Genomic DNA, 19,526 nt, shown 5'->3' on the forward strand with positions numbered 1-19,526 from the left:
CTTCAGAGAAATCACCCATTTATTCCATTGTGTTTCCTCCTCTTAGTCCTGGCCCATGCATATAGATGAACTGCGTGACTTTGGAAGCCACTTTACTGCCTCTGAATGATGAAGCACAGTGGAATGCTCACATATCTATATGCTAGCAGAGCCCATCATCAGTAGACATCAAGTACCTGTGGTTCCCTTCCCCTAGGAGAGAGCCTACAGTATGGAGTCTCCCTCGTGGTTTATCTACCCAAGTCCTGCACCCAAAACCTGTTTAGTGAAGCTACGGATGGAACATAAAGGCCCAACGATTGTATTGAGATTTCAGCTGCTCACTGGATCTACTTTACAGTACAGTGGGAATATCCTACCTTGAAATAAGATGCATTCAGCATCCTTCCCACTGTGTGAACGATTCCAGTCAGGATTCCTGCACTGGTGAGAAAGAAGACTAGGAAATCTCTCACATCTCCAATTCTGATTTATAGGATTCTATAAATGTAAAATCAATAGGTATAACACTCAGCAAAATTTAAAATAAAATTTTATTTTATCTCATACTTAAGTTCAGACAATAGCATGTGGTGTACATTCAAAATTTTTGACAGGCACAGAGCACACTAAAAATGAAGACATGATCAAGGATCAGCTATACCACAACATTCTCCCTGAATCTGGAAAGAACCAAGCAATAAGACCATGAAAGGTGGCTGTAAAACAGGAAGAATATTCTAGATTTGTTGTCCACTACTAGGGCAGGGTTATCTCTCACCACAAGTACAGAGCCACTGCTGTTAGCGTATGGCAGAGAGAAAACAGAGGATTTGTACAGCTGAGGAAATAAACGGCAGATGTTACACAGGAAGCAATATAATATGGTAGTTAAGTAACTGTATTCAATTATCCAATTTAATTTTAAATCTTGGCACAGTGCCCACAAGCTGTGTGACTTTAGTCCCCTTGCTAATATAAACTTCATTTCTCTCAATTATAATAAAGGGACTCAAATGGTACCTACTCCATAAAATTAGGAAGAGCACATAAAACCCATAAAACACTTATAATAGTGCCCAGAACATTGTAAGTGCACATGATATATTCATAGGCATTATGATTCAGGGCTTATATAAATTCCCAAATAATGCATAATAACAGTAGAGACTGTGACAAGCCCTGACTTCCATAAATTGGTCAGCTTCATTTTCGCTGTTTCATTTGATATGATACTACGTTTTATGCTTCGAGACAGGGTCTTGCTCTGCTGCTCAGGCTGAAGTGTAGTGGTGTGATTGTGGCTCACTGTAACCGCAAACTCCTGGACTCAAGTGATTCTCCCACCTCAGCCTCCTGGGCAGTGGGGGCTACAGTCGCATGCCACCATGCCCAGCTATTATATTTCCTCTTTAAAAAGTTGTACATGACAGTTAACCAATACTTTCATAATAAAAAAAATTGAAAGTAGAGACAACACAAAATCATTAGAAATCTGAGGACATTTCCTCCAAGGCATATGCTATTTTTCAACTTGGCTTCAATCAAGTATCTTTATTGTTTTTCTTAACATTATAAGCACGTTTGGTTTTATAGTTGTCTTTAAATCACCTAATACTCCATTAATATGTATTATTCCACATAATAGTCTTCTAAGTAGATGGATCATATTTTAGTTGATTATTCCAGCCATTGAAAAGCACTGATGTGCTTGTGGGCAACTGGAACCAAGCAAGTGTTAGAAATAATTATGTTTGTCAAGCCATTGAAGATACGGGGAAGTTAATGCTAAGGATCACTTGCCTCCCACAGCCTGAAGGTCCTTGTCACAGCTGATCTTGAACATAGCTAGCACTCGCATTCTGATATGTTTGGTTTTGGCACCATAGATGATGGGATTGATGACAGGAGGCAGCAGCAGGTAGATGTCACCCATGACAACATGTACAATGGGATGAAGGCTGTTTCCAAAGCGGTGCACCACCGAGAGGCCAATAAGTGGCACGTAGAAGGCAAGTACCACACCAATGTGTGACACACATGTCCCAAAGGCCTTGGCCCGCTCTGACTTGGAAGGCAGTTGCAGCACCGTTCGTAGTATCAGAAAGTATGATAAGGAGATGAACATTACATCCACACCCATGACCAGCAGAATGGCAGTGAGACCGTATACCACATTGGGCAATGTGTCTGCATAGGCCAACTTCATCACATCCTGGTGCACACAATAGGAGTGTGAGAGCACATTGGAGTGGCAGAAGGCCAGTCTCTTGATGAGCAGAGGCAATGGGAAAAAGAAGAGGGATCCACGGACCACAGCCACAATGCCAATCTGGGTTGTTACTGTATTGTTGAACACAGCAGCATGGCGCAGTGGGTGGCAGATGGCCACATAACGGTCAAAGGCCATGGCCAGTAGGATGGTGGATTCAATGGCTGAGAGGGCATGAATAAAGAACATCTGGGTAAGGCAGGCCTCATAGCTAATCTCTCGGGAATCAAACCAGAAAAGGGCAAGTATCTTAGGCATGGTGGATGTGGATAAGGCCAGGTCAATGGCTGCCAGCATGCAGAGAAAGAGGTACATTGGAGTGTGCAGGCTGCGTTCCGTTCTTACGATGAAGACCACAATGCAATTTCCAAATACTGCCACGACATACATGGAAAGGAGGGGGAAGCCAAACCAGAAATGGGCTTCCTCTAGTCCTGGGATACCGATAAGCACAAAGGTGGAATGTGTAAAGTTGCAGGAACTCATAGCTGGAACTGAGGAGAGGTGACTGGCGAGGGTGAGGTTGCACTGGCAGTCTGCAGGGACATAGAGCACAATCAGAGAGAATGCCCTGGAATCTTGAAGCTGACATCCTACCCCTTTTGTCTCCTCCCACCCCCACTTAGGGTCTTTCATAAGCCCTGAGGCCCTCTTCCAAAGTGGGGACTGTGACAGCTCAAATTCATTTATGCATTACTACTCTCAAGGTTTATTTAAAATTTTAAAAGGGAACCCTGAGAGAGCAATGCTTTTTCCAAAATGTAGCCTCTCAAATTCCCTCAGATACTTCCTACTGGTCTATATCTTTGGTGGCCCTTTTCTTCTGATAGGTGTTAAGAGATACACTTTTGGAAGCTCCTTCCAGATGAGGCTGCCTTTCTTATGTTACTTACCGCACTTCCCTCCCTCCCTCCCTCCCTCCTTTCGTTCGTTCCTTTCTTCCTTCCTTCCTTCCTTCCTTCCTTCCTTCCGGGAGAGGCATGATCACAGAGGAATCTTCCTGTTTAGACTTGAAACATGAGTTGAATTAGACAGAGAGTGGAGTAATGGGTCTTCCAAGGCAGCGAGGATAGGAGATAACTGCAACGTTCAGGATCCCCAGTCCTCAATTCTAAGGTCAGCCAGAGGAGTAAGATGCACAGCAATGGCATTGTTTTTTAAAGCTTAAAAGAACATAAACAAACAAAAACCAAGAAAAATAATGCCAAAAGTCAATATCTTTAGGATTAAAAGGAACTCATCTGTGGTCATAAAATCAAAAGTAGTGGCTCCCTCCAATGACGTCTTCATAGACGAAGGTGATGGTAGGACGCTGGTGAGTACCTCCACACCCAAAAGCTTCCTACAAGGCCATTTTAATTGCATCCAAGGATAGTTTGAGTTGAGTCTTTACTTTGGGAGAAGTATTATTAATTTTACGATAATATTTTTAGAGCCTTGTCTTTCCTGAAACTTGTGCCAGTAAGTCATTCATTTCAGGGGAGACATTTCTTTTTTAGAAGCCCAGTGTTGCTTTACCCCAACTCCCTACCCTCGCTCACACACCTGGGCTCTGACTTCATGAAACTTCTTCTCTGCTAGGTTTCCTGGGTGACCTAATCTTTAGAGATAATTTTCTCTAAAAATCCAAAGCCTTGGCTGCAAGAAGCAGAAGCTCTAACTCTTGGAAATAAACTATGCAGGTGTCTTCATTGACTATCTGTTTCATTGAAACAGGTTAACCTGCTTATATTGCAACCTCCCACCCCAGAATTCTTCACTCATCATCTGAGTTCTTACTGCAGGTAGGAGATGCCCTTCAATTTGGTCTTAATGGAGACGGGTTAGATACCAGTGGTCTTAAAATACAATATGATAAAATTAGCATAAAGAGATTTGAATTGGATTCTCCCCATCTTACATAAGCAAGGAAGGACAGATTCCGGGTTCAAAGGTTACAAATCCCATACTTCTGGCTTCTATTTTCTCTTTTCCACCTTCAGAACTTGCACAGACAAAATAGCTAAGCTCTTTGACAAATATTAAATTCCATATTTGATTCCAAGTTGCTATCACAACATGAAAAGTCCTTTTCAGGAGCAGATGATTGCATCCTTTAGTGAGATACAAGATAGCTTGCATAAAAAAAAAAGATAGCTTGCATCTTGCATCTATTCATCCATTTCTGTATCCATCATAGCTTGAAGAAGGGGATGCAGAAATTCAAACAAATCATTCTGAAACGTATAGGACAGAACTAAGGAATCTGCCCCGAAGAGAGGCCAGATCACTAGACCACTGTGTCCCAGAGAAATGGGACCCAAGGTGAAGAAAAGAGCAGGCATGGAGGGGGAGCAAGGGGAGCACAGTGACGTATTTTTACTTCCTCAATGCCTTTTGCCCATGCTACCACATGCAGTGCTGACAGATAACAAGAGTCCCTATTGGCCCAGAGTTGGGCACTTTCTTAAGCCCTCTCTTTGCAGAGCATGTTTTTTTCTGTGTTATGCTGGTACCTGCACATCCTTACTAGAGTCTAGCACTTTCAGACATCACCTCATCTCCCAAAATACCTATCTTGAAAGACTTCACATCACCCTCCCATGTTGCCTGGCATCCTGCCTAAAGTAGACTCCCTGCTAGACCTGATTTCAGCTTCCCTTTGGGTCTGAATGTGGTTGTTGTATTTATTCTCACCTGCCTTTCCTGATTGTTAGCTAAGACTCTGGGACGTTTCTTCCCAGCCTGTAAAGCTGTGGATGGGATACAAGGGCTCCTCTCTACCCTGCCATGAAGCAGTATGTGAGGTCTTCAAGATCCCTTAGGATGGCAGGAGCTAAGTCTGCCTGACCCCAGATGAGGGTGCACTCACCTGAAAATGATACAGTCCTACTTAGAAAGAGCAGCTGTAGCTAGTTTTGCTTTCTGGTTCAGACCTTTTTATAATGCTACTCAGAAAGCCCATGAAAACAGGCTATGAGAGAATGAACTGATGCCCCAGGGACTTGGCAGACAGAAGAAAAACATCTCCATGTCCCCCTGTGTGCCATTTTCACAGGCTTCCCACTGTTCCTGTCCAGAGTGAGCAATCTCAAAGCACCCATTGCCTCTGCTATCACTCCCACACTCACATATATGGGTTTTTCGACAATTCGCTCTCACTCCTTCAAGCTAACCCAAGCACACACTGTCAGCCACAGGGTTAAGGTGTTTCTTCATGAGCCACTCTCTAGACACAACAGACAACATGTGTGACTAGGCATGGTCCTTGGGCTTTAGGAGTTTGCATCTTCTCTGAAAATACAAAAGTATAGTCCCATAATTCAAAATAGGGGCATGCACTTCTCCATCTTTCCCTATCCTTTCTTCTGGTTGACGAGACAGCCCTTAATGTAGAAAAGCTGCTCTTCATTTCTCCTGGATTACAGATAAAGCCCAGATAAGATGACAGCTTTTTGTCCTAGGTCATATAGTTAATTAGTGATAATATTGGTTGGAGGACCAGGTATTCTGACTCTTCGTTTATTCACATTAAACAAATGTTTGTCAAAGGGTTACAATGTTATAAGTAAAACAGATGAAAAAATCACCCCAACTACCCTCTCCAGGATATTAAGGTATTCTCAGTACCTCAGGATGCTTGATGGCTCTCTTCCAGTGACATGTTCCCTACATCACACTCAGCAGGGGTACCCGTATACTTTATTAATATTTAACACTGACCTGTTCTGTCTGCCATCCTAAGTGTGCCTCACACGTGAGTCTTACTTTGTCATTGTCACTGTAATCTCTGAACACAGAAACAGAATTACTTTCTTATCAATCAGCCATTAAGTATTTACTGGTCACCTAGATCTGGCAATGGAGTTAATTGATTCATTCATTGTGTAATAAGCACATTCTCAATGCTAGTTTTGTGGAGGCACTGTGCTGAGTTTAGGGGTGAGACAGATGAAGAAGACAAAGTCCTTGCCTTCAAGGTGCTCACAGACACCTACACAAACAATCCCGAAATGGCATAGAAGAGCAATGAATGCCACAGATTATTTTTTCTCAGAGTTTTATTTTTTTATTTTGTCTTTTTATTATTATACTTTTAAGTTCTGAGATACACGTGCAGAGTGTGCAGGCTTGTTACATAGGTATACATGTGCCATGGTGGTTTGCTGCACCCATCAACCAGTCATCTACACTAAGTATTTCTCCTAATGCTGTTCTTCCCCTAGCCCCCAACCCCCAACAGGTGCCAGTATGTGATGTTCCCCTTCCTGTGTCCATGTGTTCTCATTGTTCAACTCCCACTTAAGAGTGAGAACATATGGTGTTTGGTTTTCTGTTTTTGTGTTAGTCTGCTGAGAATGATGGTTTCCAGCTTCATCCATGTCCCTACAAAGGGCATGAACTCATCCTTTTTTATGTGAAAGCCACACATTTTAGTGGGAACTCGAGAGGGGCATTTATTTAGTCATTGGGTGAGTCCAAAAAGAGGGTATTAGCAGACAGAAAATCATGAAGGAAACAGAATTCTCTATAGAGGAATTAACAGTTGTGGCTTGCCTGAAGCATGGAGTCAACCAAAAAGGGAAGAGAAATTGAAGAGGTGAACAGATGTGAACTGATGTTAGGCTGTGAACTCAAGGACTTCATCCTGTAGGAATTGGGAGGTGAATAAATGTTTTTAAGCAGAGATATCATAGGTAGACATGTGTTTCAGATTGCTGTTTTAGAAGCTGTTGGAAGGGTGAATTTGAGGAGGACAGGAGTGGATGTGCTTATGAATTTAGTCAGGTAAGACAGAAACTTTTAAGATACACAACATTTTCTCATCCCTCATGTCCAATTGTTCAACTGATCTTGTCTATTTTTCCTTCTAAAAATCTTTTGCCTGTTTCCTCTTATTTCCATCTTTACCACCACTACCATATTCAAGTAGCTGTAACAGTGGCCATGTGACTACGAGTGTTTTGGCTTTTAGGAAAGTCTCCTACTCATTGTGAGCTTGTCCACCTTGGTCAGAGCATGACATTTGTTCTGCAACCCACCCAGTCTTGGTGTCCACATACCAACTTCCCATAGATGAAAGCTTATAAGCTGCCACGATTGTTGGACAGGAGGACTGTCCACAGGTTAGCATCTGTGGGGCGAGGTGGGGGAAGAGAATCTGCAGGAGTTGTGTGAACATCTCAGTTTTCCTTGAGATTGACATTCCTTTTTCTCCTTTCCATTTTTAGGACTCTTGAGTACCTGTATCCTTTCCCTCAGCTCTATTTTCCCTTTTGGCTTCTCTGTTCTCTTCCTCCGCACACCATCTTCTCTAGTAGTAGTGTGTGGAAACAAATAAACAAATAATCTAATCTAGTCTGTAAGCCTATGTCATCTGAGCTTTTCCCTCTTTCTACTTTGGACCTGCCTGTAGCTTCTCTGGATTTTAGTTTTTGGTTCATTGTGAGTTATAGATATGTAATGATGATTTTTGGGGGTACACATTAGGGACTAGAAGGGGAAAGAAATACATAGAAATAAACTGGTAGTTTATTCAAACTATAAATCACCTTTTTAAAGTGGCCTCCTAATTTTTACTCTTACCTACATTCATTCACTAGACAAAGCAAATTTTATATAGGAAAGTGAAAGTAAGGCTTCAGAAGATTAGGATCAGGTTATACTAGGTCATATGAAAAAGAGTGAACGTTTTATACCAAAGGGCAGTACTTGGCACAGTATTCTCCAAAATGTGAAACTTCATGAAAATCTATTTGTAGATATGAAGAACTTTCCAGTATATGAGAACTTTGTTGTCTTCTTGTGTGCCATTCAAATCCTTATGCATCAAAGACACTATTAATTCATTAATTCAATCAAGACTAAAGGTTACAATGGACAAGACACTATAAATAGAAATGTGGAAACAACAGTGAATAGACCCTGTCCCTGACCCTGAGAAGTGAGCTCAGAATTGTGGTGACAAGAGAGTTTGGAAGGAGTTGTCTTGAGAAAGAAGCACAAGGTGCTGCAGGAGCACCTGGAAAGGGCACGAGGCCCACTGGAGAGATCAGGAAGCGTTCCTGAAGGAGAGCCCCTGCTATTCTAAGTCAGGACAAGGGAGGCACTGAGATGTTCCAGGTGGAGGTAACAGCTGTGTAAAGGCTTAAAAGGGACAGGACATTCTGTCCTGGGACTCAGAATATGCAAATTGTTCGTTGTCTCTGCAGCACTGTACAGAGGGGAAGCAGTGAAGCTTGAGAGGTAAACAGAGCCAGATCACTAAGATGTTTGACTATTTTTACTAATTAGTGGCAGTTTTAGGTCTGGGAGATAGTATGAATAAAACAAATTCTTTATCCTCAAAAACCTTATCTTGTGGTAATGAAACCAGAAAATAAATGACATACATGTAATATGCTAGGGCATAAAAATGCTAAAATAAAAAATAAGGTAGATAAAGATGAGAGCGAATCTAGGCAGGAATTGAGCTCCCTGTTGTAGTTGTTGTTATTTTATAAAATCAAGGGCCCTGTAAAAGGGTGTACTTGAGCAGGGATCTGTATGAAGTGAGGGGGTAAGTCATGTGGGTTTCTGGAGGACGAACATTCCAGGTAGTGAGAACAGCAAGTGTGAGCGCTGATGTTGAAGCATGCTTGATGAGTTTAGGAAAATATTTGGAAGCTAGTGTGAGTGACAAAGGGTGAATCACTGACAGAGTAGTAGAAGATGATATTGGGCTGATGGAGGGAAGATAGATCTTATGGATTTTTATATGCTTTTCAAGTGACTGTGAATTTTTCCTGGGTAAAACAGGATGCCATTGGAATATATTGAACTTGATCTGCCTTGGGTATTAAACTAATAAGTCTAACTTCACTGTGGGGGAAAATAGACTGTAAAGCAAATGTGGATGAAGGAAGATTCATTAGAAGGCTGTTATAATAATTCAGGTCCAAGATGACGGCTTTCATCAGAGTGGTACCAATAGAGGTATGAAGTGACTTAATTTTTGACATTAATGTCTGAGATATCTAGAAGAAAAGGTCACCAGGATTCACTAATAGTTTAGATGTAGCATAAGAATGATGGGAAGGCATCAGGAATAACTCTAAGTGCTTTGTCTCAGCAAATTGGAAAGTAGAATTACTGAGTTAGGGAAGACTGGGTGAGCATGCTTTTTTCTTGATGGGAATATTAGGATACATTAGACGTTGAGTCTAAGATAATTATGAGACAATGAAGTAGTGCTGCTGATACACAGCACTACTTGAGTGGGATGAGTCTGAACTACAAATATTAATTTGGATTTTGTCGGCATAGAGATGGTATTCAAAGACAAGATACTGGATGTGATGACCAAAGAAGGGATTGCGACAAAGCAAAAAGGTCTGAGAACAAAGTCCCAGGACATTTCAACATATGAAGATGAAGACTAAAAATAATTGAGACTGAAATGTTGTTTTCAAACAGGCTGAGAATTTGACATAATTCTTACAGTACTGTAAGTACTTATAGTACTGGCTCCTATTTCATAAATAGTCAGTACTATAGTCAATAAATTTATTGTAGGAAATGATGAGGAAACCAGAAAAGAAATAGCCTATATGTAATATGTTGGGGAATAAAAATGCTAAGAATTAAAAATATGGCATGTAAGGATGAGAGTGAATACAGGAAGAAATTGAGGGACAGGTGTTATTATTATTACTATTATTGTAACATCAAGGGTCCTGTACTAAGGTGCAGTTGGGCAGAAATCTGCATAAAGTGAGGGGGTAAGCCTGTAGAGATGAATGATTACTTCTACTTCCTTTCTTGACCTGATACCAACTATAGAGCCCATCTTAAATTAGTGATATTAGTGTGGCTTAAAATATATGCTTTAAATAATTAATGGACATACCTAGGGTGGACCTAATTATCTTTCTGGATTAAGCCATTGCATGACCATTATGCTACAAATTAAAAAATTCATAAGTAAATGACCATAATTGATTTATAGTCATTTCCATTTCTTATGGGGCAGAATGCTGAAGGAGGGCTGAGAAAAATGCTGAAATGTGCTTCAGTCAGGAAAGATTGTCAGGCAGAAATATATTTGTAAGATTTGAAGATTTGATTTGCACTTTTTCTTCCTAATTTGACTGAAAATTTCTAGAGTTTAGAGTTTTGTTTTTTTAAATGAATTTTTTTCTGCTTTTTTATGTTTCTTAGTAAAAATTACATATATTTATATTTATAAATATGATTTACATATATAAGCATACTTTATAAATATGTTTATATATAAATTCATATAATTTTTCAAATATAAGTTATATACCTATATATTATAGGTAGCAATATAGCATTAAAGTTAAGAGTGTGTGGGGGGTGCTCTGGAGTCAGTCTGCATGAATGTGCTCTGCCATCAGTAACACCAGTTATTAGATGTTTAAGCAAGCTACTTAACATTTGATGCCTCAATTTTCTTATTGACAATAAAAGTGACTATATTACAACATTTCAGATATAAAATGCATTAGCACATATAAAAAACACTTAGATGCTCCTCTCCCTGTGTCCATGTGTTCTCATTGTTCAACATCCGCCTATGAGTGAGAACGTGCAGTGTTTGATTTTCTGTTTTTGTGTCTGTTTGCTGAGAATGATGGTTTCCAGGTTCATCCATGTCCCTACAAAGGACACGAACTCATTGTTTTTTATGGCTGCATAGTATTCCACGGTGTATATGTGCCACATTTTCCCTGTCCAGTCTATCATCAATGGGCATTTGGGTTGGTTCCCAGTCTTTGCTAAACAGTGCTGCAATGAACATTCTGGGAGGAAGGCAGAAAACCACATTGCCATGTATGTACCTATGCAACAATATTGCATGTTCTTCACATGTACCCCCAAACCTAAAATGCAATGAAATATATATTCAAAAAAAGAAAAAAGAAAAATCAGTTTAAAAAAAAACACTTAGAACCATGGCTTGTCAGAGGAAATAATAAATGGCAATTTAGATTACTAGAACAGTTGGAAAATTCTTTAAATTACTTGAACAGTGGGAAAATATTTCTCACAAGGGAGTGACTTTTCATAATGTGTCATTTTAACTGCTGTGAAGTAGATGAGATCAGAATACAAAGGCTATCAACAGGGACAGAAGGCAACAACAGTTTGACCAAACAGTGGTGAGAAGGAGAAATTCTAGATCTAAGACTAATTTTAGGCTTTCATCTCTTCCATTCCTTGTCTTCACCATCTTATCTGTAAAATAGTCAAACTAGTTGATGTTCTAGATACATTCCAACTTTAATGTTAAATGATTATATGCTTAACTTCAATGGGCACCAGATCTTCAGTTGTTTTTTGTTTTTGACTGATAACGTGACCTGAAGTTTACCATCTTGAGAGGTCCATCTGGTGCTAGAATTCTACAATTTTATGTTTCTTTGGAATGGAGAATTTTTATCACAGCCCTACGTATCTGTTTGTTTTTCACACTCTAGATGATGGGGTTCATCACAGGGGGGATCAGCAGGTAGGTGTTAGCGACCATTGTATGTACGTCGGCTGGGGCTTTTTTCCCAAAGCTGTGGACAAAGGACAGGGTGATCAATGGAATGTAAAATACAGCAACAGCCACAATGTGGGAGACACATGTGCTGAAGGCTTTCTTCCTTTCTTCTGGGGAAGCAATGCTGAGGACAGTCCTAATGATCAAACGTAAGAAAGGAGGATGAGAACGGAGTCTACACCAACAGTGGAGAACATGGCAGTCAACCCAACTGCAGTGTTGATCCTGGTGTCTGTGCATGAGAGCCTCATCACATCAGGGTGGAAGCAGTAGGAGTGGTGGAGCACATGGCTGTGGCAGTAGGACAGTCTTGTAAGAAGTGCTACCATTGTTGTCAGCATTAGGATTCCCCTGATGACACTTGTCACTCCAATTTGAGCTATTCTGGAGTCAGTTAAAATTATGGCATACCTAAGGGGGTTAGAGATGGCCACAAAACGATCGAAAGCCATGGCCAACAGCACTGAGGATTCCATGACAGTGAAGAATTTAATAAAGAACATCTGGGACAAGCAGGCATTAAAGCTGATTTCCCTCACATTGAACCAGAATATACCCAGCATGGTGACCAGAGTGGATATGGACAGGCCGAGGTCTGTGGTGGGCAGCATGGAGAGGAAATAGTACATGGGTTCGTGCAGGCTGGGCTGAGTGATGATGGCGAAGAGGATCAGGCTGTTTCCTGAGAGGGCAGTTACATAGAGGAAGCAGAAGGGAATGGAGATCCAGGTGTGGAAGGCTTCCAGCCCAGGAACACCAGTGAGCAGGAAAATGATGGAAGTGGAGGTGATATTCTGTAAAATTGACATGCTGAATTAAAAATGCAGAACAAGATGAGAGCTTGAAACAAAAAAAGCTATGTTTCTTTGTGTATTGATCTAATTAAAATAATTTTATTGTACAGAAAGCTAGCCAAAGGGAGTATTCATATAATATGAAACTATAAATGGCTCATTTAAACTGCTTAAAAAATGTCCGATTTCAACTGCTGTAGTGGGTACTTTGCTTTGTTTCTGAATTTGCCTCAGTGCACAATCTTTCTTCTCTAGGGCCCTTTGCTGTCAGCTATGTTTTCATCATGTGATCAGTCCTCTGACCATTCTAGTCATAGATAACTGAACTCAGAATAAACACTTTACCCCAAGTGTGCCAATCATATTTCATTCTTTCTGGCATGTTTAAATTGTGTTACAGAGGTAGCGCGTTATGTTTTCTGTATTGTTGGCACCAGAGAAAAATACACCAGGGCTGTGGAACAGCAATATTACATTGGTCATAAGTCTGGAAAGCAGAGAAACTTACAGACAATTTAGGAAGCCAGAAAATATGGAGAGAGAGATCATTATAATACAAAGTGACACATATTAAGTGACAAATAAATGGCCTCAGCATCTGACTATTAAAGAGACCCTTACAATGTAACACCTGGAGTCACATTTGGAAGAGATGGTGAGTCAGAACACAAACCACCTACCAGGAAAAGAGGAGGCTGCCCCCGCCCCTGATATAATGTGCTGCCATGTTCCAATACATTTCTTTCTTCAGTCTGCTTGAAGACTAGTTCTCCAGAACAGAATATCTCCATTTTGTTAAGACATGCTTCTTAGAAGATACCTAATTGAATGTTACTGTTTGTTTTGGAGGGAAAAATGTAAGTTTACTGCAAACATCACATTTCTTTTTTCATTGAGTAGAGAATTGCAGAAAGGTAGATAGGTATGAGTGAGTTGGAGACGGGGGTCTGGGGAAGAACAGAGATTTGGGCTGTGGCTGCAGAGGGCTCAATCAGTGAGAGATAGCCAGTTGCAGGGTAACTGTGCTTCAGGGAAAAAGAACGGGTGCTGAGTGGCTGACAATTCATGTTGATAGAAGAGACGATGGAGAGGAACCTCAATATTTCTAGACTCTCACATTCACCCTGATAAAGTGCCACCTCAAGGATCACTGGAAGAAGTCTTAGTGGAAAAAAAAGGAGGGATTGAGATTTAACTGAAATTATCAGAAAACTAGTGGAAAAACAAGAAACATTAGGTTACATGATTTGGCCAAATAATAAAACCGTAGCTTTAGACTCTGAAATTTACAGTAATGAGAGTGTCCTCAGGGGAGTGATGAAAATATCTAACATGTATGATCAACTCTCTTAAGAGAAATAAGAATTATATTTAATGTACAGTATATTTCTAAAGAATGAGAAGAGAGAATTTTAAATGTTCTCACCACAAAGAAACGATGAATATTTGAGGTAATGTATATGATAATTAACCTGATGTAATTATTCCACAATGCATACATGTATTGCAACATCACATTTTACCCCACAAATATATACCATATTCTTTGTCAACTAGAAGTAAGATAAAATAATTTAAAAAACCAAAACACGCTAAAGAGGAATTAACAAAAGAGAACATTCAATATGTTTGTAGTATTTGGAGAAGGCTTTGTAGAAAAAGCAGTGCTTGAAAGATTTCTGTGTTTTATATAAGTTGAGATGAAACATTTCCAGGCTCTTAGAATGGCGTGTGTAAACGTGTTGAGCAAGAATGTACTTGTAGCATTTCTTTTCTTGATCTTGCTTTACTCTCTCAGAAACATTAACTGAGTATCTGCATCTTACATAGTGTTATGTCAGAAGCTAAAAGACGACACAAATACAACCCCTCTTAGAGAATTTCTAATCCAGTGAGGGAGAAAGAGCAGAAAGATTGTTCAGTAACTTCAATATCCTATATACAGTGATGAATGATAAAAATGGTTATGAAAGTACAGAGGGGTTCCATTTATGTCAATTAATCTGGTTTTCATGATTTTTAATTTCCATGTAAAGCCTGAGTTGTAATTTTTGTCATTGTGTTGTAGGAAATTTTATGTAATCTCTTTAAACAATTAAATTGCTATTTGAATAATTTCTCTTTCACCTTGACTTCTTCATGGCTCTCCTTACCTCATTTCAACAATTTATTCACTGCCTATTTTCATTTTGCTTGGCAGTTTTTTTCTCCTTCTTGCTGAGAGATCATAAACAAAACAAAAGAAAACCATACTGTATATAGTTTGACCTGATCATAAAAGAAATGATTTCTCTCCTTTCCATCATTCTACAACCGTATCTTCTTGTATCCTTCCCACATCCATGCTGGGCTCAGAGACAGAGGGTTCCTTATTCCTTTTGATAACCAATAACTCTGCTTAAGCTCCTGACCATCAACCATAAACACTTAGTTCAGTTCAAATTGAACTGAACTAGATACATATAAAGGGAGCTGAGCTTGCTGTGTCAAGAGTCTAGGGACTCTTACTGAAAATAAAAAAATGACTAATTTAAAACATCTACTACATGCGAGGCATTTAATTAGGCCCAGTGCATATCAGCAGTGTCAGAGACAAAGAGACAACTGCTACTAGTTGTAGAGTGTATAAGGATAGGATGTATCTAACAGATAAGGCAGAAGAGATAATAATGTGGAGTGGCAGATTTGGAGTGTGTGCATACATGAATGTGTCTGCGTGTGTCAAGAAGAACTAGTTCCAGGAATCTTAACAGTGTATGATTTATAACTGTGTGAAGTTTTGATAGATAGATATGAGTTTACAAGGATGAAAAACAGGAGAAGTGTGCTTTTGCTGTGTCATTTATAACATGAGGAGAGATATGAATAAAAGAATAACATAAGCCAGTTTGCTGGATAACTACAAGAGAAGGGGTATATCAAAGTGTTAAACATGAGGCTAGGTGCTGTGGGAAATGAAGCTAGAGAAAACATTAGAGGTCAAATCATGAAAATCTTAAATTCCATGGAAAGTGAAATGAACTTAAGTTTTTGCAGAGCATCAAGAGCCAGACATTTCTAAATATTTTATTCACCTTTTATTCACCACTGGAAGCAATGCGCTTTGCTTTTAATAAATAAAACATTCTTCATCTCTTCTCATTTAACACCAACAAAATTCCTCTCCCTCTTTAGTATCTTGTTTATTACCAATTGGTTGCTTTTTCGCAGTCTGCAATGCTCAAGTTTTACTCTAACTCAACATAAAATCTTCCCACAATTTTATATAGGTATTTCCAAACCATTCATTTCAACCAGGATGCATTGAATAGTTTTCGTAATTAACCTTGTGCTTTGATAGTGAGGGATACAAGACATAAACCCTGTTTTTCTCTCAGTTTCCTGCTGTATCTTTTTTAAGGATAAAAATTCCTTTGGAAAACAATCCGCTTTTGTTTATTATTCCTTCACCTTCAGTCACAATCTGAATTCTTTCCCTAATGATTCTGAAAATCCTCCAAATGATGTCACCCGTGATTTTCTACATGCCAAGTCCAAAAGTTTAATCTCAGATTTGTTTTTCTCTCTCTCATCTCAACTTTCAGCAATGTTTACCTCCTCCTCCTTGAAACTTTCTCCTTTATTAGCTTCGATAATGGTTATTTTGTGAGTTTTTTTTTTCCTGTTTGTCAAACAGTGGTTTTGTTCCCTGCCTTATAAATTGTAGGACTCTACAGGGGTCTACTTTTCTCCCAAGAAGTTCCTCTTCTTTTCTTGCTTTTCATATGCTCTCCTTGAGATAGCTTAGTTATTCTCATGGGTGTAAATATCACTTATATCCAGAAGGCTAATAAATCTGCAATCTAATTATAGCATCTCCTGAGTTCTATATTTTAAAAGTTAGCAGAATCTTTAATGCTGTGTTACAGTTTCTGGTTTTAAGCATGAAGGTAGTAAGTAATGAGACATGAAAATACAGTGAAACAATCAAACCTGTAATTTAGAAAAATAATTGACAGCAGTTTGGAGAACAAAGCTCCTTGCTTCAAGTGGTGAATAAAAGGTGAATAAAATACTGTGTCTACCACTGAGGGATATCTCCACCCATCATCCCTCAGTTACTTCAACCTCTATATGAGAAATACAACTCATTCTCTCCTCCCTCCAAACCTGGCTCTCCCTCCTGTTTCATTTATCAGCAGATGACATAGAACTCTAGCAAAGCATTTAATTAAAATTACTACCCACCACACACACACACACATGCACACACACACGCACACTCACACACATGTGCACACACACCCTCCTCTTGCTCTCTCATCCCCTACATATAAAGATTAGTTTTTAATTGATTCTATTTCTGAAACATCAAAAATGAGAACTTCAGGAGGTCTATAAAGAAGGCCAAGCAATTGTCGCTAGTGGACACTTAAGCTGTTATTTCATTATGCTTTTCTTACATTGAGAAAACCTTAACTGTTTATATCCAAGACTAGAGGAGGACTAATGGATAGTCTTAGAAGGAGGCAGTAAATTTCCACAAAGCATCTCTTTTGTGCTGCCTTCACTCTCAAATCTTTCCAATCCATCCTCTCTTATCCATATATTCCTTCATTTTCTCTCTTGTGAAATAAGCTATATTCTCAGCTAATTTTCCTGTCCACTCAGATTACAACGATGCTCTTCTTTCATTGCACTACTATAAGCTACAGCCTGTGGCTGTCTTAATCTGCTGAACTAGACTATATAGTGTCATCAGTATTCTCTATGCTATTGCCAATGGTATGGCTATTGCGTATGACTGACCCGGGTTCAGATTCTTGCTCAAACACTAACTAGTTTTGAGACCATCTACCACAATAATAAAAATGTTATTCATAGAAATAGTTACTATTTGTCGGACACTTGTTCTGTGAACGTTATTGTCCTCAGTGCTTTATAGGCATTATCTTAATTCTTACTATAGCATCACGTGACAAGTATCATTAGATTCACCTTAAATTCTCTTTTCTGGTAAAGACACTGAGAATCTGAGGTTCTGAAACATTTGAAATCATACACAGAACTAGTGAAAGTCAGAGCTGAGTTTTTAACCTAGGTCTTTTTAATTCCAAGTCTCCTGCCTCAAAAACAATTGTTTTACTGAAATCTACAAATAATACAAACTTTCCATGACCCAGTTTCCTCATCTATAAGGCAGGATATGCACCGTGTCTAATACCAGTAGCTTGCATGCAACGTGTTCAAAATTGGTAATTTTTCATTTTTAGTAAGAGTTGTTGGGCATAGAAATGAGATTTCCTGACTGTGATAAATATATTAGCACACCGATTAAACCGTTTGGCTAACAACAAGTTATCCAACCTTTATCTGGCAGAACAAAATACTCATTCTCTACATATTTCCTGGGAATAAATAATTCTGCAAATTCTACCATTCTCCTCAGCCCACCACCCCAGTATCTAATCGAATTCTGCACACTGGGAGGAAATTATTCCATGTGGGTGAGAAAGTCCAATTTATCTAGAGTCAAGCATTTTCATGGAACAAAACAGTTTTACTTACAGAGCCCATACAGTAGATCGGCCTGTCCCTTTCAGGCTGACTCAGAAGACTAAGGAGGCTTTAGATTCCAGGGGAGGGCCGAGCTTACAAATATAAGGAGACTTATTCCAGCCTGATTGGAAACAGGCACAGAGCTGAGAGGCCAATTCCTGGTGGTGGTGCTAACTCACTGTGTCTCCAGAGTATGGAGATTCCCAGAAGACTTCTTTTGCCTCATACAGTCCTTTTATATCTGTTCCATTATGCAATGACTTATTGTGGCTATGTGCTTTATGGGATGATGTAACTTTTTGTTCATGTGTTATTTTACTCAAAAGCTTTTTTATTTAACAGCTTTATTGCTATTTAATTCACATACTATAAAATTCACCCATTTATAGTGTATGATTCAATTGTTTTTAGGAAAGCCACAGAACTGTGCAGAAACCATCATCACAATTTAATTTGAGAACATTTCCATTACCCTTAAAAGGAACCCCATCATCTCTAGCAGTTACTCTGAAGGAGATTTAAAAAAAATGAAATATTGTAGCAAATTGCTAAATGGCATCTCCCTTTATGAGTGAGAGTCAAACTCCTCCTTAACTCCTCAGTATCTGTTATTCACAGCAGTATGGTTTCATTAGCCTACCTGTGGCTCTTTGGAGCAGCAATCTTTCTCTTATAGTTAAAAAATTCATTTACGAATCCACACGTATATCCAGTAAATATTTCATAAGAATGTCCTATGTTCTAAACATTATGCTCAGTGATAGATTTTTTTTTAAAGAGAATACACTATAATTCTCACTGTTTAGGATTTCAGTGTAGACTAGATTTCATGTTAACTAATGATAAGGTTATGCTAGAGGCATGAACCAAATGCTTGGTGAATATAGTAGGTAAAAATCTTAGTCCACAACTTAGTTGTGCCTAAAATACAGTTTCATTTACTTTTTTAATAATTTGACCTATTTTATATTTTGGAGTCCTAACCCAACAGGTTGAAGAGAATTAGTCACAGTATTTTGGGTTTCTCCCTACTTATAGTCAAATTTTAAAAATCTTGTATAATACCAAGAAAAATTGTGGGTAGATAGGTGATTGATTTGGCCAATGATATCACCTGCTGTCAGGTTACTATTGCTCTCATTAGTCTTTAATTAATAGTATGCATAGATTGCTACAAGCTGTCCATCTTGTCTCCTTATGGCCTCTTTAGATCATTAGATATTTCCACCAATTTTGGACTGCTCTTGGGCATATGTGTCTTTGATTCATTCTCGGTTTCTGTTCCTTACACCCTGCATTTAATCCATTGATAAATCTTGTCAATCTCTTTGAAAACTATAACTAGAAATTGATCAATCTTTATAATCTCCAGAAATGTCACCTTTATTTAAATCACAATTATCTCTCACTTGTG

The 19,526-nt window shown here is 39.0% G+C and overlaps 2 protein-coding genes across 2 annotated transcripts; both read right to left on the reverse strand.

Moving 5' to 3' along the window:
- Positions 1 to 562: 562 nt before the first annotated feature.
- LOC101041921 (olfactory receptor 51E2) lies at positions 563 to 18,270 on the reverse strand. The gene is made up of 2 exons (XM_003923383.3): positions 18,122 to 18,270; positions 563 to 2,787 (listed from the first exon to the last, which is right to left on the reverse strand). Exon 2 carries the CDS (start codon positions 2,735 to 2,737, stop codon positions 1,775 to 1,777), a length of 963 nt encoding a protein of 320 aa, XP_003923432.1. The 5' UTR covers positions 2,738 to 2,787; positions 18,122 to 18,270; the 3' UTR covers positions 563 to 1,774.
- Positions 10,769 to 18,130, reverse strand: LOC101042230 (olfactory receptor OR51C1). Its single transcript, XM_074401020.1, is given in 3 exon segments — positions 10,769 to 11,929; positions 11,932 to 12,574; positions 18,122 to 18,130. Coding segments are annotated over 3 exon segments (936 nt in total). The 3' UTR covers positions 10,769 to 11,645.
- Positions 18,271 to 19,526: the final 1,256 nt, after the last annotated feature.

This window comes from Saimiri boliviensis, chromosome 6 (genome assembly GCF_048565385.1).
Source record: "Saimiri boliviensis isolate mSaiBol1 chromosome 6, mSaiBol1.pri, whole genome shotgun sequence".
NCBI lineage: Eukaryota > Metazoa > Chordata > Mammalia > Primates > Cebidae > Saimiri > Saimiri boliviensis.